Consider the following 19,492-nt stretch of genomic DNA (forward strand, 5'->3'; position numbering starts at 1 on the left):
AACAATGAAAATAACGTTAGATGAGTAGAATAGAACCAGGTTATAGAAGGCCTTGAAAAGGCAGCTTGAAATGAATGTGGTAGGCAAGGGAGAGCCATGGTAGGTTCGCCAAGTAGGAGGGTTACCTGATGAAGTCAGTTTTTAAGAAGAATTTGTCCTAATGAGGGAATTTTCAACTTGTAAGAAAATGGAGGTAAGGAGACCAGCAGAGCAGGTGTTGTTTAAGGCAGTCTGAAGAGGAGATGCCTGATTTGGACTTTAAAGGATGGGAAGGAGTTAGACTGACCAGGAAGGGGAAAAGAAAACCATATCAATACAAAAATAAGTTACCCATTTTTTGCTTAAACCTACTTTGTACAAACCTAAGAGTGGCCTATAGCTGACTTTATTTTTAGTGAATACCCATTTATTCTTTTTTATTGTTTCAAAAAGATGTTATTTTATCGTCATTATTAAATTTAATAGTATTTATACAGCACTGTACAAATATTATCTCATTTGATCCTTACAACAACTCTGGGGAGTGGGAGCTTTTCTTGTCCCCATTTTACGGAGGAGGAATCTAAGGCTTAAGAGCTTAAGTTACTTTTCTGGGATCACAAAAGCTAGTAAGTATCCAAGGCTGGATTTGAACTTGGGTCTTCCCAGCTCCAGGTCCAGTGCTTTACTCATACATAATGCCCCTATTCAGACCAAGACTGTGTGTGTGTGTGTGTGTGTGTGTGTGTGTGTGTGCACGCACAGGTGCGGGTGCACATGCATGCATGTACACATGAGTATGGATGTGTATTTCAGTTAAAGCTGAGACAATTATTTTAGCTCCAAAGCAAACTACATGTAAAGAGAGCCTAACTATAGGAAATCAATCATTTGCAGTATTATGCAATTCCTCATCAGTGTGTCTTCCCTAATTTTTAAGTTTTCTACAGAAAGATAAATCGAAGTTCTGTAAAGAGAACAATTGCATTCTTTATCAAATTTACCTTTTCCAAGGCACAAATCATCATATTCTCATTGTGCTTTGTATTCGGAAATCTTAATTAAAGTGTGATCGTTTTTATTTTATAATTGCATAGGGAAATGCAGTATTTTGCAAACACTGTAATTTGGGACACCAAAGTTTTAGCAAGACATAGTTATTTTATATTTTTCTACACATCATCTATAGCTAAATTCAGGAATCAGAATTACAAGGCTCTGATTAAATTGAGAAGCCCAATCTCCCGTGGAAGAAAAGACTTGTCGTGAACTTGTTAGACTTGTTCTGCTCCCCTTCAGGCAACCTCTAGTTCAGCTCCCCCCTCATTTTACATATAAGGGAACTAAGGCCCAGAGAGATTAAGCAGTTGGCCCCACACAGGAGTGAGCTTCACGAGACTTAAATGGCCAAGTCGGCTGACTGCCGAGCTTGCCTTCTTAAAACGTCATTTTCTGCCTTGGTGGACCGCGAGGTTCCCATCAGTCTAAGTTGTTGAGCAGAGGCTAGGTGGCTACTTATCAGGAACAGTGCAGAAGGGACTCGTGATTAGGGTAAGGGTTAATGCCTGTGTGTGTATGCACATATATTATTTATACACACATACATACAAACATACTTGTTTGTCTCCATATTCAGCAAATTCCTATACTTGTCCTATTTTTTGATTCATGGTTTTGTTGTACTCAAGCCTTGTTGCTTTCATTACAACATGTCTTGTCATGATAACAGCATTCTAAACTCATTCCTTTATGCAGGTGAACAGTTCATAGATGTTTCAACATCTGCTCTACCGGAACTGAAAACAGAGCCATGCTCTCCTTTTCAGCCCTGTGTGAAGCAGAGACTCACCCGCCACAGCTCTTTCAATGTGATTCCCACTTCAGACAGGATCAAGAAGAAAGTGAGCTCAGAACCCAACAGCCCTCGCCGAGGAGAGCAAGGTAACTGTCTGAGGAGAGCTGCACTAAGCAGTGTCTGGCACATAGTAGGCACTTAATAGTATTGACTGATAAAAATCTGGTCAGTAATCATTTTCTTCTTCAGCTAAAGGCTTTTCCTGCTGCTTTATTGTGGCTTGAAAGTGACAGCAGGTTCTTAACAGTTGTACCGGTGGAGGGCAAATATGGCAGCTGCCTACCATCCAGGTGGGGATGGACTCGATGGCCTCTGACCCCATCCTTTCCAGCTCTAGAGCCGCAGTGCTTTAGACTATAATTGTTTAGTGGTGAATATGGATTTTTATTGTGTCTCATCGGTGTTGTATAAGAAGCCTTTTTCAGGCCTTGATAATAAGCCTCCCACTTTGCCTTGCAGGTTCAGATGAGTATTGCTCAAAAATAGTCAACCTGGCAGCTGCCTACAGGCAGAAAGTAGATGAAGATTCACAGTAAGTAGTCTTGAAAATGTATTTTCCACCCTAGGTTTTTTATCAGGAAGATGAGTTCAAATGCCAACTCTGGCAATTAATAGTTCTCTGACCATCAGCAAGTCATTAAATGTTTTTGACCCTCAGTGTCCTCATCTGTAAAGTGGAACTGGTAACACCTACCTCCAAAAGGATTGTGAGGTTCAAATGAGATAATGTTTTCAAAACACTTTGAAAACTTCAAATCACTCTGTAAATGCCAGTTGTTATTTTGGTGTGGACCTGGGTTGGAAAGAGCCTTCTGAACCCATTTCCTGGGATCATAGATTTGGAGGTCATGTAGTCCAAAGCTCCCCGTTTTACATGTGAAGAAACAGACCTAGAGAAATTAAGTAAACTTACCCACAGTCACAAAGTGGCAAGGCCAGAATTCAAACCCAGATCCCCAGATTCCAAGTCTAGCATGAGTCCCATCATGCCAGCTCACATCTGGCACATTTTCCCTGCCCTTGGTCTTGGGTGAGATGATTCCAGAGGAAAAAGTGAGCCTGGTGACTTTGCATACCCCTCTCTCACTTAAATCCAATTCACTTGCAAGTTGTGGCATCACCTCCCTGATGCCATGGTCCTCTTCGAGAACAAAAGACAAACAACAACATGTCTTGGGTATTGGCAAACTGATTTTAATTTATGAGTAGACCTTTGATTTCCCTGGTACTAGTGAGGAACTCCCTCTGATTCAGATGAGCACGTGCTGAGCCATTTACAGTCTTGGAGAGCTGGGGCACCAAAAGGTGGTGATACATTATCCAGGGTCACACAGCCATAATGTATGAAAGGCAGAACTTGAACTCGGGTCTTCTCGACTCCCAGGCGAGCTCTGTATTCACTACGCTATACTCCTTCCCACTTTTAATTGCGTTGTTCAGTCATTTTCGTTTGTGTTTGACTTTTTGTGACCCCATTTGGGGTTTTCTTGGCAAAAATATTGGAGTAGTTTGCCATTTCCTTCTCCAGCCCATTTTACAGATGAGGAAACCAAGGCATGCGGGCTTGCCCAGGATCACACAGCTAGTTCAAATTTAAACTGAGGAAGTTGAGTCTTCTGACTCTAGGCCCAGCACTCTATCCACTGCTCCACCTAGCTGCCTACTTTTAATATTAGCCTGAGCAAAACTTCAAGGTAAATCATTGAAGACACCTCTCTGCAAAGATGTGTGATCATGTGTGTGGAATATTGCATATAAAGTCAGTTTTTAGATTTGTTGGTTAGTTTTGTAAAGCTTTTTCTTCATTTTAGATTATTTTTCTTTATTTTAAACAGGAGTTCTTAACCTTTTTTGTGTGTCCTGTATTCCTTTGGCAGTCTGGTGAAGCTTAAGAACACATTCCCAGAATCATACTTTTTAAATTCATAAAATAAAATACAAAGGAAGCTAATTATATTGAAATAGTTATCAATTTTTTTTTTAAAAAATCACATTCACATGTGTTGAGTTTGATGGCGACAGTGGGAAATGTAAGTGATAGCAAAACAAAAAATATCAATAAAATTTATTTTTCAAAAATGATGAATTATCATTCTCCCCAAAAAATTGCAGTCCAAAATTTAATTTCTTTTTGAATTTACAAGCATTGAGAGCATGTCATGGTCATGTCATTACACTTTTCTAGAGCATAGAACTCTCAAGTTGACTTGTATGTACATTAAAATAATCATTTTCTTCTCTATTTCAGGAATCAGCAATGTATCAGTAAAAAGATGATGCATTCGTCAGGCAAGCTCGACCCTGTTGCTCCTTTCCCAGGTCATCCTCAGGACTCAGAATATTGCTTTCATCCATTATCCCACCAAGTATTTTCTGTTGCCCCAGCAGACCTGTCACCAGTCCATCTACAGAATGGTCTCGATGGACATGTAGCTCTTGTACCTACTCCCACCGCCTCCAAAGCAGAAAGCTTGAAGTCCACTATGCTCCCCAATCAGCCTTTGGTCTATGTTCCCTCTGCTTCTCTCTTCATGCTGTATGGAAACCTCCAGGAAGGCCACCCCAAACCAGAAAAGGGCCATGAGACCCCTGAGGTGGCACAGACCTCCTCCTGCTCCACAGAACTGTCAGCCCTGCCCCTTGTGAACTCCCACAAGCGTAGGCCTCAGGAAGCTCAGGAGCCAGCTGCTAAGAGACAGAATACAGAAATTGAGGATGGCCCACTCTCATTGGTGCTGCCCAAGGTAAAGGAAAGAGGGAGCCCCTGTCTGCATCTGATTAACCCAGAAGATTTTTTTAACAACCAAAGAAATGAATAAGCTACTGCTTTACATTGGAAAGGGGAGGGGACACAGAGGGGAGGGAAGGAGTCTTTAGACATATTTGCTTTTCGGTTATTACATGTCCCTGGTATATTTGGAGCTTAAATACACTTCCTTAAAAACCTTTTTTTTAAAAAAACTCCTTTCCTAAAAACTAATTCTGGTCCTTAGATGACCCACTATTTAAGAGGCTACCACAGGATACATCTTAAGAAATACCTTTAGAGAAAACTCAGGGAGAGCCTGACAGCTGTAAAAGGGATTCAGTTTGTCCTGCTGGTGTCCCCAGAGCAGAGCCAGCAGCAAGGGGTGAAAGTTACAAAGGAGCCAATTTAGGCTTGTGATGGGGGGAGACCCCCAATATAGAGAGCCGGCCCATTTCATGGGCTGCCTCAGGAGGGGAGGGGCTTCAAGAAGCTACAGGACACCTGGTCGGATATGTTGTAGGAGGGGCTTATTCTAACGTAGGTAGCCAGTGAGATCCATTCTGTCTGTGATTCTGTGAAACTGAATCATGAATATTTGAAAGGAGAATTCTGAGTCACCTTTTTTTTTTAATTTTCCAAGAATAAGAAATGATTGCAAAGTGACATCCAAGGATTAGATGTCATTCATTCAACAGGCATTTATTAAGCGCTTACTATGTGCCAAATACTCAAGGACCATACTAATAATAAGTGCTGGGGATAACAAGAAGGGCAAAAAATAGTCTCTGCTCTCAAGGAGCGCACAGTCCAAAATATATCCACATATGTGTGTATATATACAGTTACATATGTGGATGCTGACGTGTATGGGCATACATGTCTATGTATACATGCATATTCTGTGTCGGCATATATTCATACATCTATATGTGTGCATATATTATATGAATGTGCGTGCGTGCGTGCGTGCGTGTGTGTGTGTGTGTGTGTTGAAAAAAAAATTCAAGATTTAGGACAATCTCTTCTAGCCATAGCTAAGCAGTAAGATACAGCATAAGACGGATTACTTCGTTATTATATAAGAGCAGTTGCCGTGGCCTAGTGGATAGAGAATTGGCCTCAGAACTAGAAAGACCTGGGTTCAAGTCCCCTCCTCTGAAACATAGTGGCTGTGTAACCCTGGGCTTAATCTCTCTGTTTTCTGGGCAATTCTTAAACCGATAAGCATAAGATAAGGTACTGACCTATGTTGGTAGAGGAAGTTTCCTATACCAAGGAAATCACCAGTTCAGTCGTTGTCCCTATTATAAAAAATAGATTGTATTGTTAAAAAGGCATAAGCAATTTGAACACTATTGTTAAAAAGAGTAGAGATGGAGTAGAGACTTGAACCTATGTCTCTGTGGATCCAAAGCCAGCTCTCTGTTCATCACACCATGCTGCCTGGCATTTGTGCTACATTTTTGATAAATGGTCTGTCATCAAACTACTGAGTTGACCCACAGATGAATTAGCATATAGTGTGGGTGGTTGCAAAAATGTTTTCACTTTTAATGCTGTGTTTTGAGAAGGCTAGGCCTAGTAGGGGAGTTAGACTGGCTCTTTATTTTGTTTTGCTTTGTTTTGTTTTTTAACTTTCATATTTGTTCTTCCATTTGGTTTTGCTTAGAAACTCACAGACCCCACTGATGTTGCTTCTCCCAGGAGTGTTGGTAGTGTAGATACCATGCCCTTAGAAGCTTTTCAGGGGTTCTCAGAAATGCCACTTGCCGAGGAGGCAGCAAGAAAAACTACAATCCAGTGCCTAGCTACCCCTGAGAGGAGGAATCCTTTGAGAAATGCAGACATTGAAAAGACTTCAAAAGAAAGAGAAAACCTCTCTGAAGAAAACACCAAAGATCGGTCTCAGCCACAATATCTTTATGTGCAGTCCGCGCCTGGTAAGAAACAGAAAAACATTCTAGAAACCTTTATATCCCTTATGTTCATATCTCTTAAGCTGGTGGGTTGGTTCTTTTTTAAAATTTCATTTGTGTCACCAAAGGATTGTTAGTCAATTGGTCAATGTTTGGCCTGAGATGCAAGTCATCTCTTGGCCTCCTATGTGACAACTTCTTGAGGTCATGTTTCCTCTGCCTATAAAACTAAGATAACGGTGGCTTGTACTTCAGAGATACTGAGCAGATCAATAAGATGAGATGTGAAAAGTCAGTTAGCTAATAAGCATTTATTAAGCACTAATTATGTGCCAAGCACTGTGTTCTTCTCTGTAGGGAGCCCCTTCCTCCATCCCCTCCCCAAGATGGCATGCAATCTGATATAGGTTATACATGTACAATCATATTAAACATATTTCCACATTAGTCGTGTTGTAAAAGAAGAATCAGAACAAAATGGAAAAACCATGAAAAAGAAAAAACAAAGAAAGAGAAAATGGTATGCTTCGATCTGCATTCAGACTCCATAGTTCTTTCTCTGGATGTGGATAGCATTCTCCATGAGTCTTTTGGAATTGTCTCGAATCATTGCATTGTTCAGAAGAGCTAAGTCTAACAAAGTCTGTCATCACACACTGTTGCTATTACCGTGTACAGTGCTCTCCTGGTTCTGCTCACTTCACGCAGAATCAGTTCATGCAACTCTTTCCAGGTTTTTCTGAAGTTTGCCTGCTCACCATTTCTTATGGAATGATAGTATTCCATTACATTCATATACCACAACTTGTTTAGCCATTTCCCAACTGATGGGCATCCCCTTAATTTCCAGTTCTTTGCCACCACAAAAAGAGCTGCTATAAATATTTTTGTACACATGGGTCCTTTTCCCTTTTTTATGATCTCTTTGGGATACAGACCTAGTAGTGGTATTGCTGGATTAAATGATACACACAGTTTTATAGCCCTTTGGGCATAGTTCCAAATTGCTCTCCAGAATGGTTGAATCAGTTCACAACTCCACCAACAATGCATTAATGTTCCAATTTTCCCACATTTTCTCCAACATTTACCATTTTCCTGTTTTGTCATGTTGGCCAATCCTCAGAGTTGTTTTAGTTTGCATTTGTCTAATCAATAGTGATTTAGGGCATTTTTTCATATGATTACACTTTTAATTTCTTGTCTGAAAACTCTCTGTCCATATCCTTTGATCATTTATGAATTGGGGAATAACTTGTATTCTTATAAATTTGAGTCAGTTCTCTATATATTTTAGAAATGAGGCCTTTATCAGAGACAATGGCTGTAAAAAAATTGTTTCCCATAGGCCAGTAATTCTTAAATTGTCTCTCCTTGATCTATTTTCCAGGTCTCTTGTTTTTCAATAAGATTTTTCACATTTTCTTCTATATTTTTTTTTCATTCTTTTGACTTTGATTTTTCTCTTGATGTCACAGAGTCATTAGCTCCCACTTGCCCAATTCTAATTTTTAAGGAATTATTTTTTTCAGTGAGATTTTGTACCCCCTTTTCCATTTGGTCTATCTTTAAGGAGTTCTTTTCTTCAGTGAGTTTTTGTGCCTCTTTTACCATTAGGCCAATTCTGTTTCTTAAGGGATTATTTTCTCCAGTTGGGGGGGGGGGTGCATCTTTTACCAAGTTAATTCTTTTTTCATTATTTTCTCGCCTCACTGTCATTTCTTTTCCTAATTTTCCTCTACCACTCTTATCTCTTTAGTTGATTCTTCCAGGAATTCTTATTGGGCTAGGGTCCAATTAGCATTTTTCTTTTAAGCTTTTTTGTTAACTGTTTTCTTACTGTTTTCTTCTTTTGAGTTTATGTCTCGGTCTTCCCTGTCACTATAGTAGCTTTTTATGGACTAGTTTTTTGTTATTTGCTCCTTTTTCCAGCCTATTTCTTGATTTTGGACTTTATTTTAAAGTTGGGCTCTGCTCACCTGGGAGGGGAGAGGCACTGTCCCAAGCTTTAGGCTTTTTCATGCTACTGTTTTCAGAGCTTAGTTCTAGGGGTCTCCAAGTGTTTTGTGCTTCCAAGGTGATACGATCCTGGAAGAGGTGTGGTCATTGCTCTCCTAGTCTGAACTCTGGTCTTTACCCAGGAAGGGCCTCTAGGTCCCTACAATTGTAAACACTTGCGCTCCTCTTTGCTTTGGAACTGTGACCATGGCTCCTGGTCCTTTGTGACTGAGTTCCAGCTCTCTTCTCTGCCTGAAACCAAGAACTGCATACAAGCAATAGAATTGTCCATCAGTGCCAGTTGTACCCAGTGCCAGCAAATGGTCCACTGGCTAGTTGTCTGACAACCTTCCTGTCTCTGGGCTGACAGCTACCAAAAGCTGCTGCTGCTGCTTTGGCCTCTTACTGCCACCACGTGTATGAGCTCCAGATAGGCCTCTGCCCTGGTGTCACAAACTTCTTCTGCCGACCTCCTAAGTTTTCTTAGACCAGAAAAATGTTTCCCTTTGACCTTTTGTTTGCTCTGTAGCTCTAAAATTTGATCTAAGACAGTAAAGGTGTTTGGAAAAGAGTGTTGAAAGAGTTCAGTTGGGGTGCCTCTAATCCACCATCTTAGCTCCACTACTGTGCAATAATCCTTTATGAGTAAACACAAAAATTCATCCCCAACTCAGGGATGACTGTCTCCAGATTTATCTGGGATGTTCCTTTGGATGTCAGACACACATTCTTGCTGAATTCTACTTAGAGGCAACTAGGTGACCCAGTGGATAAAGTACTGGACCTGGAGTTAGAAAGCCCTGAGTTCAAACCTGGCCTCACAAGCTCAGTGACCTTAGAGAAATCGCTTTAACCTCTGTCTGATTCAGTTTCCTCGTCTGTAAAATAGGGATGATAATAATAGCATCTACCTCCCGGGGGTTATGAGGATCAAATGACGTATTTGTTCAGTGCAAAATGCTGTATGAATGCTGGCTGTTGTTGTTGTTGCTTTCCATTACGGTGGTACCACTTCACAGCTCCACCAGCAATGCAGTCGTGTGCCTCTCCTCCCACAGCCCCGCCAACAATTGTTCATTTTCCTATTTTAGTCATCTGTGCTTGCCTGTTGAGCATAAGCAGATGGTCTTTGTTGAGCCTATTCTCAAAGCCTTTCCAGCTTGATAAGACCTTTTATTTCACGGACACAGCCCCCGAGAACTGAGGCTCACCTCTATGCTTCAATAACCTATCAAAGTAAGATTTGAGTGGAGATGTATAGTGTTTGCTAACATTATTTTTACTTAGAAATTCTTTACTAGTTCGTTTCTGTTGAACATCCCATCCCTAGGGGCTAAAAGGGAAATGAGCTTAGGACCGTAGATGTAGATCAGCAAGGGACCTTTTAGGCTATTGGTCAAACACGTTCCCACCATAAGTTTTTGTAGGCTTGGTGGGGTTTTTTTGTTTGTTTGTTTAGAAATAAGGAAAGTTAGTCTTAAAATGTAAAGAGAAGACTAAGATCACGCTGCTAGGAAGGAACTGGAGTCCAAGTCTGTTTTGATATTATCTCATATTAAATAAGGAGGAAAGAAGGAAGCACTTACTGAGCACCTACTGTGTGCCAAGTATGGTGTTAAAGGCTTTATTTAATTCTCACAACACCCCATGGTGCTGTTATTATCCACATTTTATAGTTGAGGAAACTGAGGCAAACAGGGTTAAGTGACTTGCCTAGGGCCACACAGCTAGTAATTGTCTGAGACCAGATTTGAACTCATGTCTTCCTGACTCCAGGTGCAGCACTCTATCCACTGAGCAGCCACCTAGCTGCCTCTAAATAAGTCTGAAATGGTGCTAACTTGTGACTTCATGCCAACAATGCAGATTTCTGGCCATTTTATGCAGATCTTATCCACGTTCTCCCATAAGATCACCACAAGGGGTCCACCCAAAGGGGTGGAAGCCTTCCTCTATTTCTCCTAAAATCATAGAGATTATCAGTTGCTGGCTGCCTATCTGTCCTTGCCCTTGCCCATCTTCCCTTCCTATGACATCCTTCCTTGGTGGAACCCCTTCCTCCTGTTCTCCTTTAAAGTGCCTCATTGTGCCTCTCTGAATACTAAGAAGCACTAATTCTCCTGTGTTGTTTTAGGATTAAATGGTTTTAATTTCCTGCTGCCTGCCCACCAAGCTGCCAATGCTGTTGGACCATCTCCAAGTCAGTTGACTTCTCTCCATGTTCCATGCATGGTTGTGCCATCTACAGCCCTGGCCCCAATGCCTTTTTTCTATTCTCCGGCAATCAACAGTCCAGTGCCTTCTTCTGGCCCAGTGAATTTTGGCTTGCCAGGCCTCAGATCATCAAGTCAGCTTCTCGTTGGCACCAGCATGGTTAATCCAAAGACAACAAAAGCCTCTTCCACGGAACCACAACATCCAGGCCAGTCTCCAGTTCACTTAAGCCCTGGGGTGTCCAGATCCCATAATACAATCACGCCAGATTCCCCTATTTGCATGGGTCACCCAGTAACAATTATGAAATTACCCCAGGTGAGTCCTAATAACACTTTTACATTAATTAACAATTAACAGTTTTAATTACAGAAAGGCTTTTGTTTTCGGAGATTCAGAGATGAGGTGTTATCTTCTTGTGGACCTGGTGGAGGGAGGTTGTCAGGAACTAGGCTGGTGTCAGCCATGCCAACAAATGTTGTTCATAGAGTCATAGATTTAGAGCTATAAGGCCATCAGGACCAACACCCTTATTTTATAGATATATAAACTGAAGCCTAGAGAAGCTAAATTATTTATCCATGATCATACAGCAAGTGAGTCTCTTGAGAATAAGATTTGGAACCTAGGTCTTCCTAAATCCAAGTACAACTGCTTATCTAATACACCCCCACCCCCCCGCCACTTCCCCCATGTAGCCCACCACCTCTCTGGCTTTTACATACTTAGATGTTGCCATTCATAGAATTGTAGCTTTAGAGACAGAAGGGACCATGAGGACCATCTTGTCCAGCCCATTCATTTTATAGATGAGGGAGCTGAGGCCCAGAAAGATGAAGCAGTTTGTTCAAGGTCATACAGGTGGTAAACAACAAAGCCTGGATTTGAACCCACGTTCTCTCACTCCAAAGTCCGACACCCTCTGTACTTCCGTCACCTCCCCAGCGTAGATCCCAAGTCTTTCACACTTGATCCCCCATAAAATTCTCATGCACGTCGTCACTTTGTGGGGCAGAGGCCTTCTGGTGGGTTATTTTAAGTATTTCAAGGGTACAAGTATATCATTTGGGCATCTGTCACCTTGATGGATATTGAGTGCACTACAGATCTACGTGCATATAAACTGAGAAGAGCTTATGGTGGGCACGGGGGACTAAATGCGCTTTGTATGATAATTCCAGAATTGGCTGCTTTAAAGAAGTGGTGGATTTGGACTCCTAACACCCAGGTTCAAATTTCGGCCCTGCCACGTGTCTGTCACTCTTGATACGAAGTCACTGCAATTGTGGTGATAGTAATAATGGCTAAGATGTAGGTAGTACTCACTCTGTGCCGGGCACCATGCTAAGCGCTTTATAATTATTATCTCAGTTGGTCCTCAAAACAACCCTGGTGCTATTATATATAAAGCCAGATTTGAACTCAGATCTTCAGGATTCCTTCAACGGTATGGCAGGTCATTGGTCACTGGACATAGCTTCTATATTAAGAGTATCAGCATTTAAAATAATAAATAGTAAAATAAGTAATAATAATAAATAATAAAATAATGCGTAGTCTGAGAATTATGTGATTCTTAGCCCCTTTTACTCTCTTTTCCACCGTTCTCCTACCACCATCATGGTAAAAGCAGAAGGCAGCATCCTGGGATTGAGGGTTGATTTGTTTATCTATAGTATGGGTCAGCATGTCCAAAACACAACATTATCTGTTGGCCATTTTCTAGTGATGATGGTCTAGCTAAGTCAGTCTTTGGACTGGAGACATTAAGTGAAATCTGTCCCCAGGCCCATACTTGGGTTATAGCTGGCATAGCCTTCAAGAACCAGAGTAGGAGGATCCGTATACCACTTATCCCTTATTGAATGGAGTGAAGCATAGAAAACTGAACTGGGTTCAGTACTTAATAATTGTATGACCCTCATCAGGTCACTTCTCTCTGGACCTCTGTTTCCTCATCTATCCAGTGGAGATGACAGCAGCACCTACCCTTACAGGGCTCTTGTGAGGAACAAATGAAGTGATGTATGTAAAACGTTTTGCCAAGCTTAAAATGCTGTATAAATGGAAGAGATCACTACTCTCAACTACTGGTTCCAAGATATCACACTGTGGAGGCACTTTGTTTAAAATAACAGTTTGTAAAAGGTGCGCCCTTTCCCCCATCCCCCTGTAATACCTTGGTCTCTTGTGCTTGCAAATTGTAATAATTGCAGCTCTCACAGACAGACAGACGTGTCACTTTAAGGTTTGTAAAATGCTTCAGGTACATTACCTCATTTGGTACCTACAAGACCACCATGAGGTAGATCCTTCATATGTTTTCCTCATTTGACAGATGGCAAAGCTGAGGTTGAGGTTAGTTGCCTCATCGCACAGTTACTAAGTGGCAATGAACCTGAGTCTTAGGACTCCATATCCACTGCTTCTTCAAAGCAGCCATGCTTTTTCAGAACTATAATATAAAGCTTATTTGGTCCCCTGTGCCCACTATAAAGTCTTCTCAGTTCATAGGCATATAGGTTTTCAGTGCACCTAGTATTTTCAGACTGTTTCTTCCTAATTCTCACCAATAAAGGCCCAACCCCAATCATCAGTCATACCAGCCACAGGAATGTACAAAAGCAAATGAATATAGTTGAAGAGTAAAAGTTGGCCCCAGAGATTTTAGGATCTATACACAGCTTAAAAGTTAGGGTTGAAGAAGAGGCAACACATGTGTGAGAAATGGAACTAGGAGCCAGGGGATGTTCTAGTTACCTCTTTATTCTGATTTATTCTAATTCTAGTGGCGGGTGAGGGGTTGCTTTCTTTTCTAGACAGGGGAGTTAATTGGGACCAAAACCGTCAAGCAGGTCATTCAGAGGCTTTGAAGGCTGCTCCATGTTAAGAAAACATCTTAGTTTATAAGGGATACTGGTTTAACATTCTGATTCATAGGTCGTTTTGCACCATGATGGTTATGATCCAACTTGACTCCTTTTTCTCATTTCTAAACAGTCACCGGGTCCAGTGACACCCAAGAGTATCCGACCACCATACAGCGAGACCTTCTTCAAAACTCCTGGCAGCCTTGGAGAACCTGTGGCTTGGAGAAAGATCGAAGGGAGTCAAAGAAATTTAAGCTCTGCCCAGAGGAGACTACAGATATCCAGTGGCAGCACTGATTAACTGTAGCATGGCCAAGTGGAACGGGGAAACCCAACAGGGATCTTAACACTTGTTACAAGGGGCATGCTAGCCCCTAATGGGCTGTTTATACTACAGAGCTTAAGAGTATCATTTCCCGTTCTCCTCCACTAGTCCTGTTAACTCTCCCTCCTCTCAAGTCATCCATATTCCTGAAAGTAATTTTTTATTAATTGCTCATTTAACAGCCATGAGGTTTCAAACACTATGCAGCAGGAAAGCATTGACTCTCGGTTGTGGTTTCAATGTCTTCTTGCTCTTAAGTCAGTTGAAGAGGCTACCAGAGTCTTGTGGTTTGGGAAAAGGTGAGCTGTCTAGCACTTAACTAGGGTAATCATTCTTTACATAGACTCAACTTACCCTGAGTAAATCTGTGGTAAAAACCAATTACTTTCTGCAGTTAAAAATACAACTGTTCTCTGATCTCTGTCAGTTAAAGACAGCATCATCTACACATTCTATTTTCTTATTTATTTTGTTCCTGAAAGGGGACTTAGTGGGAAGAAAAAAAATAGTTTACAACTACAGAAAAACAGATTTTCTCAGGGCATGACTACTTGAATGTTAATACTATTTCCTCTGTAATTTGCCCTGTACTTAAAAATCCTAATCACCTATGGATGAATGTATACATGTGAAAAAATGTTAAGACCAGAATAACTGTGAAGAACAACATGCTATGACGTAGGTAGTATAAATGAATTGTACTAACATTATTTATCCAGGTAAGAAATGAGATGAACAATAGTTAGTGCCCAGGTCTCCGAGTGAAAAGTTAGTTTTTGGTGCTATGTTTTCAAATCCCATACTTTCAGTTTCCTTCCCTCCTGCCACCAATCCCATCCCACCCACACCCCATCACCACCCCCACATTCTTTTTCACAATGTGAAATTTAGTGAAACAATTGGGTGCAAATTCTTTCTAGCACTTTCTGCTTAGGTCAAATGAGAAAGGTAGAGATTCTCCTTGTAGAGTAGGTCTGAGGGGAGGAAACTTGGGATGTTTTGCCAGGTATCTGAATTAGGAAAATGACTTAAGATGGATAAATTAGTATAGGAAAAACCAGCACTCTTTTTTTTTTTACTCATTTCTTTATTCTTTCAAGGGGTAAAGGAGAAAACAGGTACATTGTAATCAAGCATCTAAGAGTACTCAAACAAGGGTTGTTTGATATTCTGGAGGAGTAAGAATGGTTAGTTTACAGGTTTTGAATATATTGTCATAAACAGTAGTCCAAGTGCCTTTCTACTGTATCCCTCTGATCAACCACATGGCTTTGTGTTGTAACAAGTATGAAGATACCCAGAATGGTGCTGCTTATTCCTAAATGTGCTGGTATTTATCTCATTCCCTCTTTAGAATAGATTTATCCTTTTTTCCCTACTCTCTGATATTTAGAGTCCCCTAACCTGGTCCCAATAAAATGTTATCCAAAAAAAAAAAGAATTAAAATGTTAATTTAAGTGACTCTGGGAGTCTGATTAGCTTTTTATTAACCAGTCCAATTCAGCAAGCATTTATTAAGCGCCTGCCCTGTGCCAGGCACTATGTTAGGTGCTAGAGATACAGAGACAAAAATCAAACAGTCCTTCTCAAGAACTTATATTCTACTGAATAAAACAGGGAAGTAATAGTAATCTTAAAGCCTTAGAGGTAAGCGGCTTCATTAAAAAAAAATGCCAATTTTTTTTTAATTTAAAGTTTTATAGACACTACACTTTCAAAGTTTACATTATTCTTTTTTTCTTTTTTATTCCCTCTTCTGAATATCTCTTAGAAGCTGAACAAATAAATAGAAAGCAACAGTTTTGTTGCCATGTGAAAAATGAGATGAACCATTGGAGGCCAACAGAGCCCAAGAGCTTGAGAGAGAGCGATTTGGTGTGGCTGACCTTGGATCCAGGGTGTGTGACACCTGGGGAGATCACTTCATTTCTCAATGCTCTAGACAACTCTCTAAAATGACAAGTTACAGAGGTGTCAACCTGCCTTGGTAGAAGGAATTTCCTCCTCCAGGGAGCTCCCTCTCAATGAAATCACAGGTTCAGTCCCCATCCTATCAATGATTGAGGGGAGAGATGAGCCCGAGCTAATAGAGATAGACAATGATTTGACTTTATTAGGTAGATAATGTAATATACAGACTATAAATCTGTACAGGGTACAAGCTTTTGTCATAGGCCAAGTATAAGATTTTCTCCCTAACATTTTCACTGAGATGGCCTATTTTATATTAAAACCGTTCCTTCTCTCTATTCCCCCCAATCTTGCCTCTCTACTTGAAAATTCACCACTTAATATATTTTTTCAATTCCTTTCCTGTCTCACTTTGTATCTCTTCCCTGCATGGTATGCCTCTAGCCACAAGAGATACAACATGTAAGAAGGATGCCTGGATCTTGGGGGATCCCGAGAACCTCCTATCCCCTATCTCTCGTTTCCATAGGTCTGGTGATGGTATAGCCATACTTGACAACCTAAGACCAGAACATGATTCCTGAAGTATCCATCATCTGCTTCTAAAAACGTGGCCTTGATAAAAGAGACCACAAAGGTCTTTACTTTGGGGGACAGTGCCTCCAACAGAATACCTTTCAGTACTTGAGCTAACACTTGAGGAAGTGTTTTGCTTGGTTGCAATGGCAATCTAGATTCTATCACTGTATAATGTAAAAGGAAAAAAAATGTCAGCAATGCTGCTAGGACAATGCAGTCTTCGTATTTGCACTGAGGAAGGTGCACACACGGCCCAGGGTTTGTGAAACCCTTCCATTCTGGTACAAGTGTTGGGGACATAACTTATATACTTGAATCTACCGACCAAGTTTACATTTCTCAATTTCTTTTTAAAAAGGTGCTATTTCTATATTTAAAAGAGCTGTATTTTTTTTCCTCCATGTAAAGCTGCTTGCTGTTTATATTATTGCACTGCTAGTTTTCTGTAGCTATTAATGTTATTGCTGCTTGTAGCTTTCTTCATATCATTTCTCCCTTTCCTTCCTTCTCCTTAGCTGTATTCTCTATAACTGTCTACATATAATTTTATTTACTACAAGCACACTGATTTTTTTTAATTCTTCTAGAAAAATATTCAACTTTGTGAAATAGCAATAAAAAAATTTTTGAAGTAAGAAGTAGTTTGTTAGTGGGTATTTATTTTTGTTGAATGTTTGGTTTTGTTTTTCCTAATATGGTGGAAAGTTGGTTACCATTCCCTGTCGTGTATTCAGTGTAGTAAAACAAAATTAGATTTTAATAATAAGACTCCAGGTTAGAATCTCTGCTCTCCCACTTACTGTGTGACCTTAAATAATTCACTTCAATGAACTGGACCTTCATTTCTTCATCTGTAAAATAAGGGGGTTGGATGAGATCACTAATTCTTAAGAGGCATACTATTAAGTTCTTGTGTGTTGATTTTTTTTTTTTTTGCTCTTTCTTTAGCTCTTCCAGTGACTCTTGTTTGGCTTGTGTCCAATCTGTGTTTTTCTTGGAGGCTTTGCTTGTGTTTATTTTTACATTGTCTTCTGAGTTTGTGTCTTGATCTTCGCTGTCACTATGTTAGCTTTTAATGATCAGGTTTTTTTTTGTTTGTTTGCCCATTTTTTTTCCTCACCTTTTTTAACTTTGAATTTTTTGTTAAAGTTGATTTATGCTCACCTGAGGGGTGGGAAGTCACTGTCCCAAGCTTCAGGCTTTTTCATGCCGCTATTTTCAAAGGGAATCTGCAAATTTTTGGTGCTTCCAAAGTAGTGTGATCTGGAGAGATGTGTGGTCACCTCACTTTTGGTCTGGGCTCTGGTCCTTACCCAGGAATGGCCTCTGCTCCCAAGCACAAGCACTCCTCTGCAACCCAGAACTAGATAGTGGACAATGGAGTTGCCAAATAGAGCCCATTGCTCTGCCTAGTGCTAGCATAGGTGTCTCCTTTAATCTCTGCCTAGATGTCCAATCAACTTACTGAGCAGTCAGAGCTCCCTATACTGCCACTGCCATCATCACTTCCTCCAAGGCCCAGAGCTGGTCTTAGCTCTTGTGGACTGCAGCCAGCCCCCACCTCAGTGTCACCAACCTCTCCCTCTGATCTCCTAAATTGTCCTGGACTGCAAAACATCTCACCCTGACCTTTTTTGGTTATGCTGCTTTAGAATTCGATTTTAAAGTTGTTTAAAGGGGAATGTTGGGGAGAGTTCAGCTTGAATGACCCCTTTACTCAATGCTATAAAGGATCTGTGATTCCCTAGCTGCATGTACTTCCACAGTCACTTTTATTGTTTGTGATTCCTGCTGAGTTTTTTGTTTGGGCTGGACCTGCAATTTCATTGGGATGGAGACATCCAGATGAGAAGATTCCTCCATCAATGCATATGCTCTGCAACTTAGAGAGCTAGTTGCTTGGGCCACTGAGAAACAGGACTTGAACTCAGGCCTTCTTGAATAGAGTCATCTCAGAAGTTAGCTAGGAAGGTCCTGGAGGAACACCAAGCCCACCACAGGCAGAGAACTTCATAGTTGGCCACTCAGCAACTGTTTTGACCAATGCAACCTAAATTTATTTTTAGAAGAATGAAAATATTCTTAAAATGCTTGCAACTATGTCTCAAAACACTTTATTGTTCCTTTAGACTAATTGTTCTAGAGTACAGTTATTCAAAAGAAAAAAACAAGACCACAAGGGACTGGAAGCAAGCCTACCAGCAAGTCTTATTCTGTACTCTAAAGGAAATAGTTCGCAAACCATAGTTTCACTCTTACTGGAATTTCTTGGAATAACTTAGAGAGTTAGGGATTAAGGCCCATAGCAGTTGCTTCAATAAATACTTGATTGATTGGGGAGCAAAAAGAAGAGGGAAAGAAAAAGGGAACAACAGAACCAGAAAGAAATAGCCAAGGAGCGTAATTAAGCAGCAAGCTACAAAGATAGCTGCTGCCTTTACATCAAGCAAGGGCTGCACCTTAGAGAACAATGGTGGAATAGGGTTTCTTCAAGACAAGTCTGACCCCTCAGCAAAGATGAAGCCGGAAGGAATTTTAGGGCCTCTCTGATCCAATCCTTCCATTTTGTAGATGAGAAAACTAAGGTGACAAAGTAGATAGAGTATAGGACTTGGGGTAAGGAATATTTAGACAAGGACTGTCTTTTGCCTATGCTTAAGACAGTATCTGGCATATAGTAGGCATTTAATAAATGCTTACTGACTGAGTTCAAATCTTGCTTGGAACATTTCTGTACAATCCTGGGCAGGTCAATCTAGACCCCTAGCCTCCTTCCACGTAAAATGGAGTTGTTAATAGCACATACCTCACAGGGTCCTAAAAATCAACTGAGATAATATGTGTAAGGCACTCTACAAACCTCCAAGTGTTCTATAAATGCTAAGAGATTTTGACCTCTGTTGATAGGTTCAAAGTCACATACAGTCAATTACCTAGCTCAGACTAGATGCCTTCCCAGCTTTAAAGGCCCTGCCAGAGCAGGATGAGTTTCAACAAAAACAGAAGAAAAAAAACGGTGTAAAGAAAGGCTTGTCCATCCTGATAGGAAATTTGGAACTATGCCCCAAAGGTCACTAAACTGAGCCTTTACCCTT

General features: G+C 40.7%; 1 protein-coding gene across 1 annotated transcript in view; it reads left to right on the plus strand.

Annotated features, from left to right (window-relative positions):
- E2F7 (E2F transcription factor 7) overlaps positions 1 to 13,882 on the plus strand; it is a 50,795-nt gene extending 36,913 nt beyond the window's left edge. The window contains exons 8-13 of the mRNA XM_036760266.1: positions 1,735 to 1,920; positions 2,294 to 2,366; positions 4,083 to 4,578; positions 6,253 to 6,523; positions 10,632 to 11,029; positions 13,712 to 13,882. Of these exons, the coding sequence (XP_036616161.1) occupies positions 1,735 to 1,920; positions 2,294 to 2,366; positions 4,083 to 4,578; positions 6,253 to 6,523; positions 10,632 to 11,029; positions 13,712 to 13,882 (1,595 nt within the window). The remainder of the gene's footprint in view (positions 1 to 1,734; positions 1,921 to 2,293; positions 2,367 to 4,082; positions 4,579 to 6,252; positions 6,524 to 10,631; positions 11,030 to 13,711) is intronic.
- The last annotated feature ends 5,610 nt before the right edge of the window (positions 13,883 to 19,492 follow it).

The sequence above is a fragment of the Trichosurus vulpecula genome, chromosome 5, assembly GCF_011100635.1.
Source record: "Trichosurus vulpecula isolate mTriVul1 chromosome 5, mTriVul1.pri, whole genome shotgun sequence".
In the NCBI taxonomy this organism is placed as follows: domain Eukaryota; kingdom Metazoa; phylum Chordata; class Mammalia; order Diprotodontia; family Phalangeridae; genus Trichosurus; species Trichosurus vulpecula.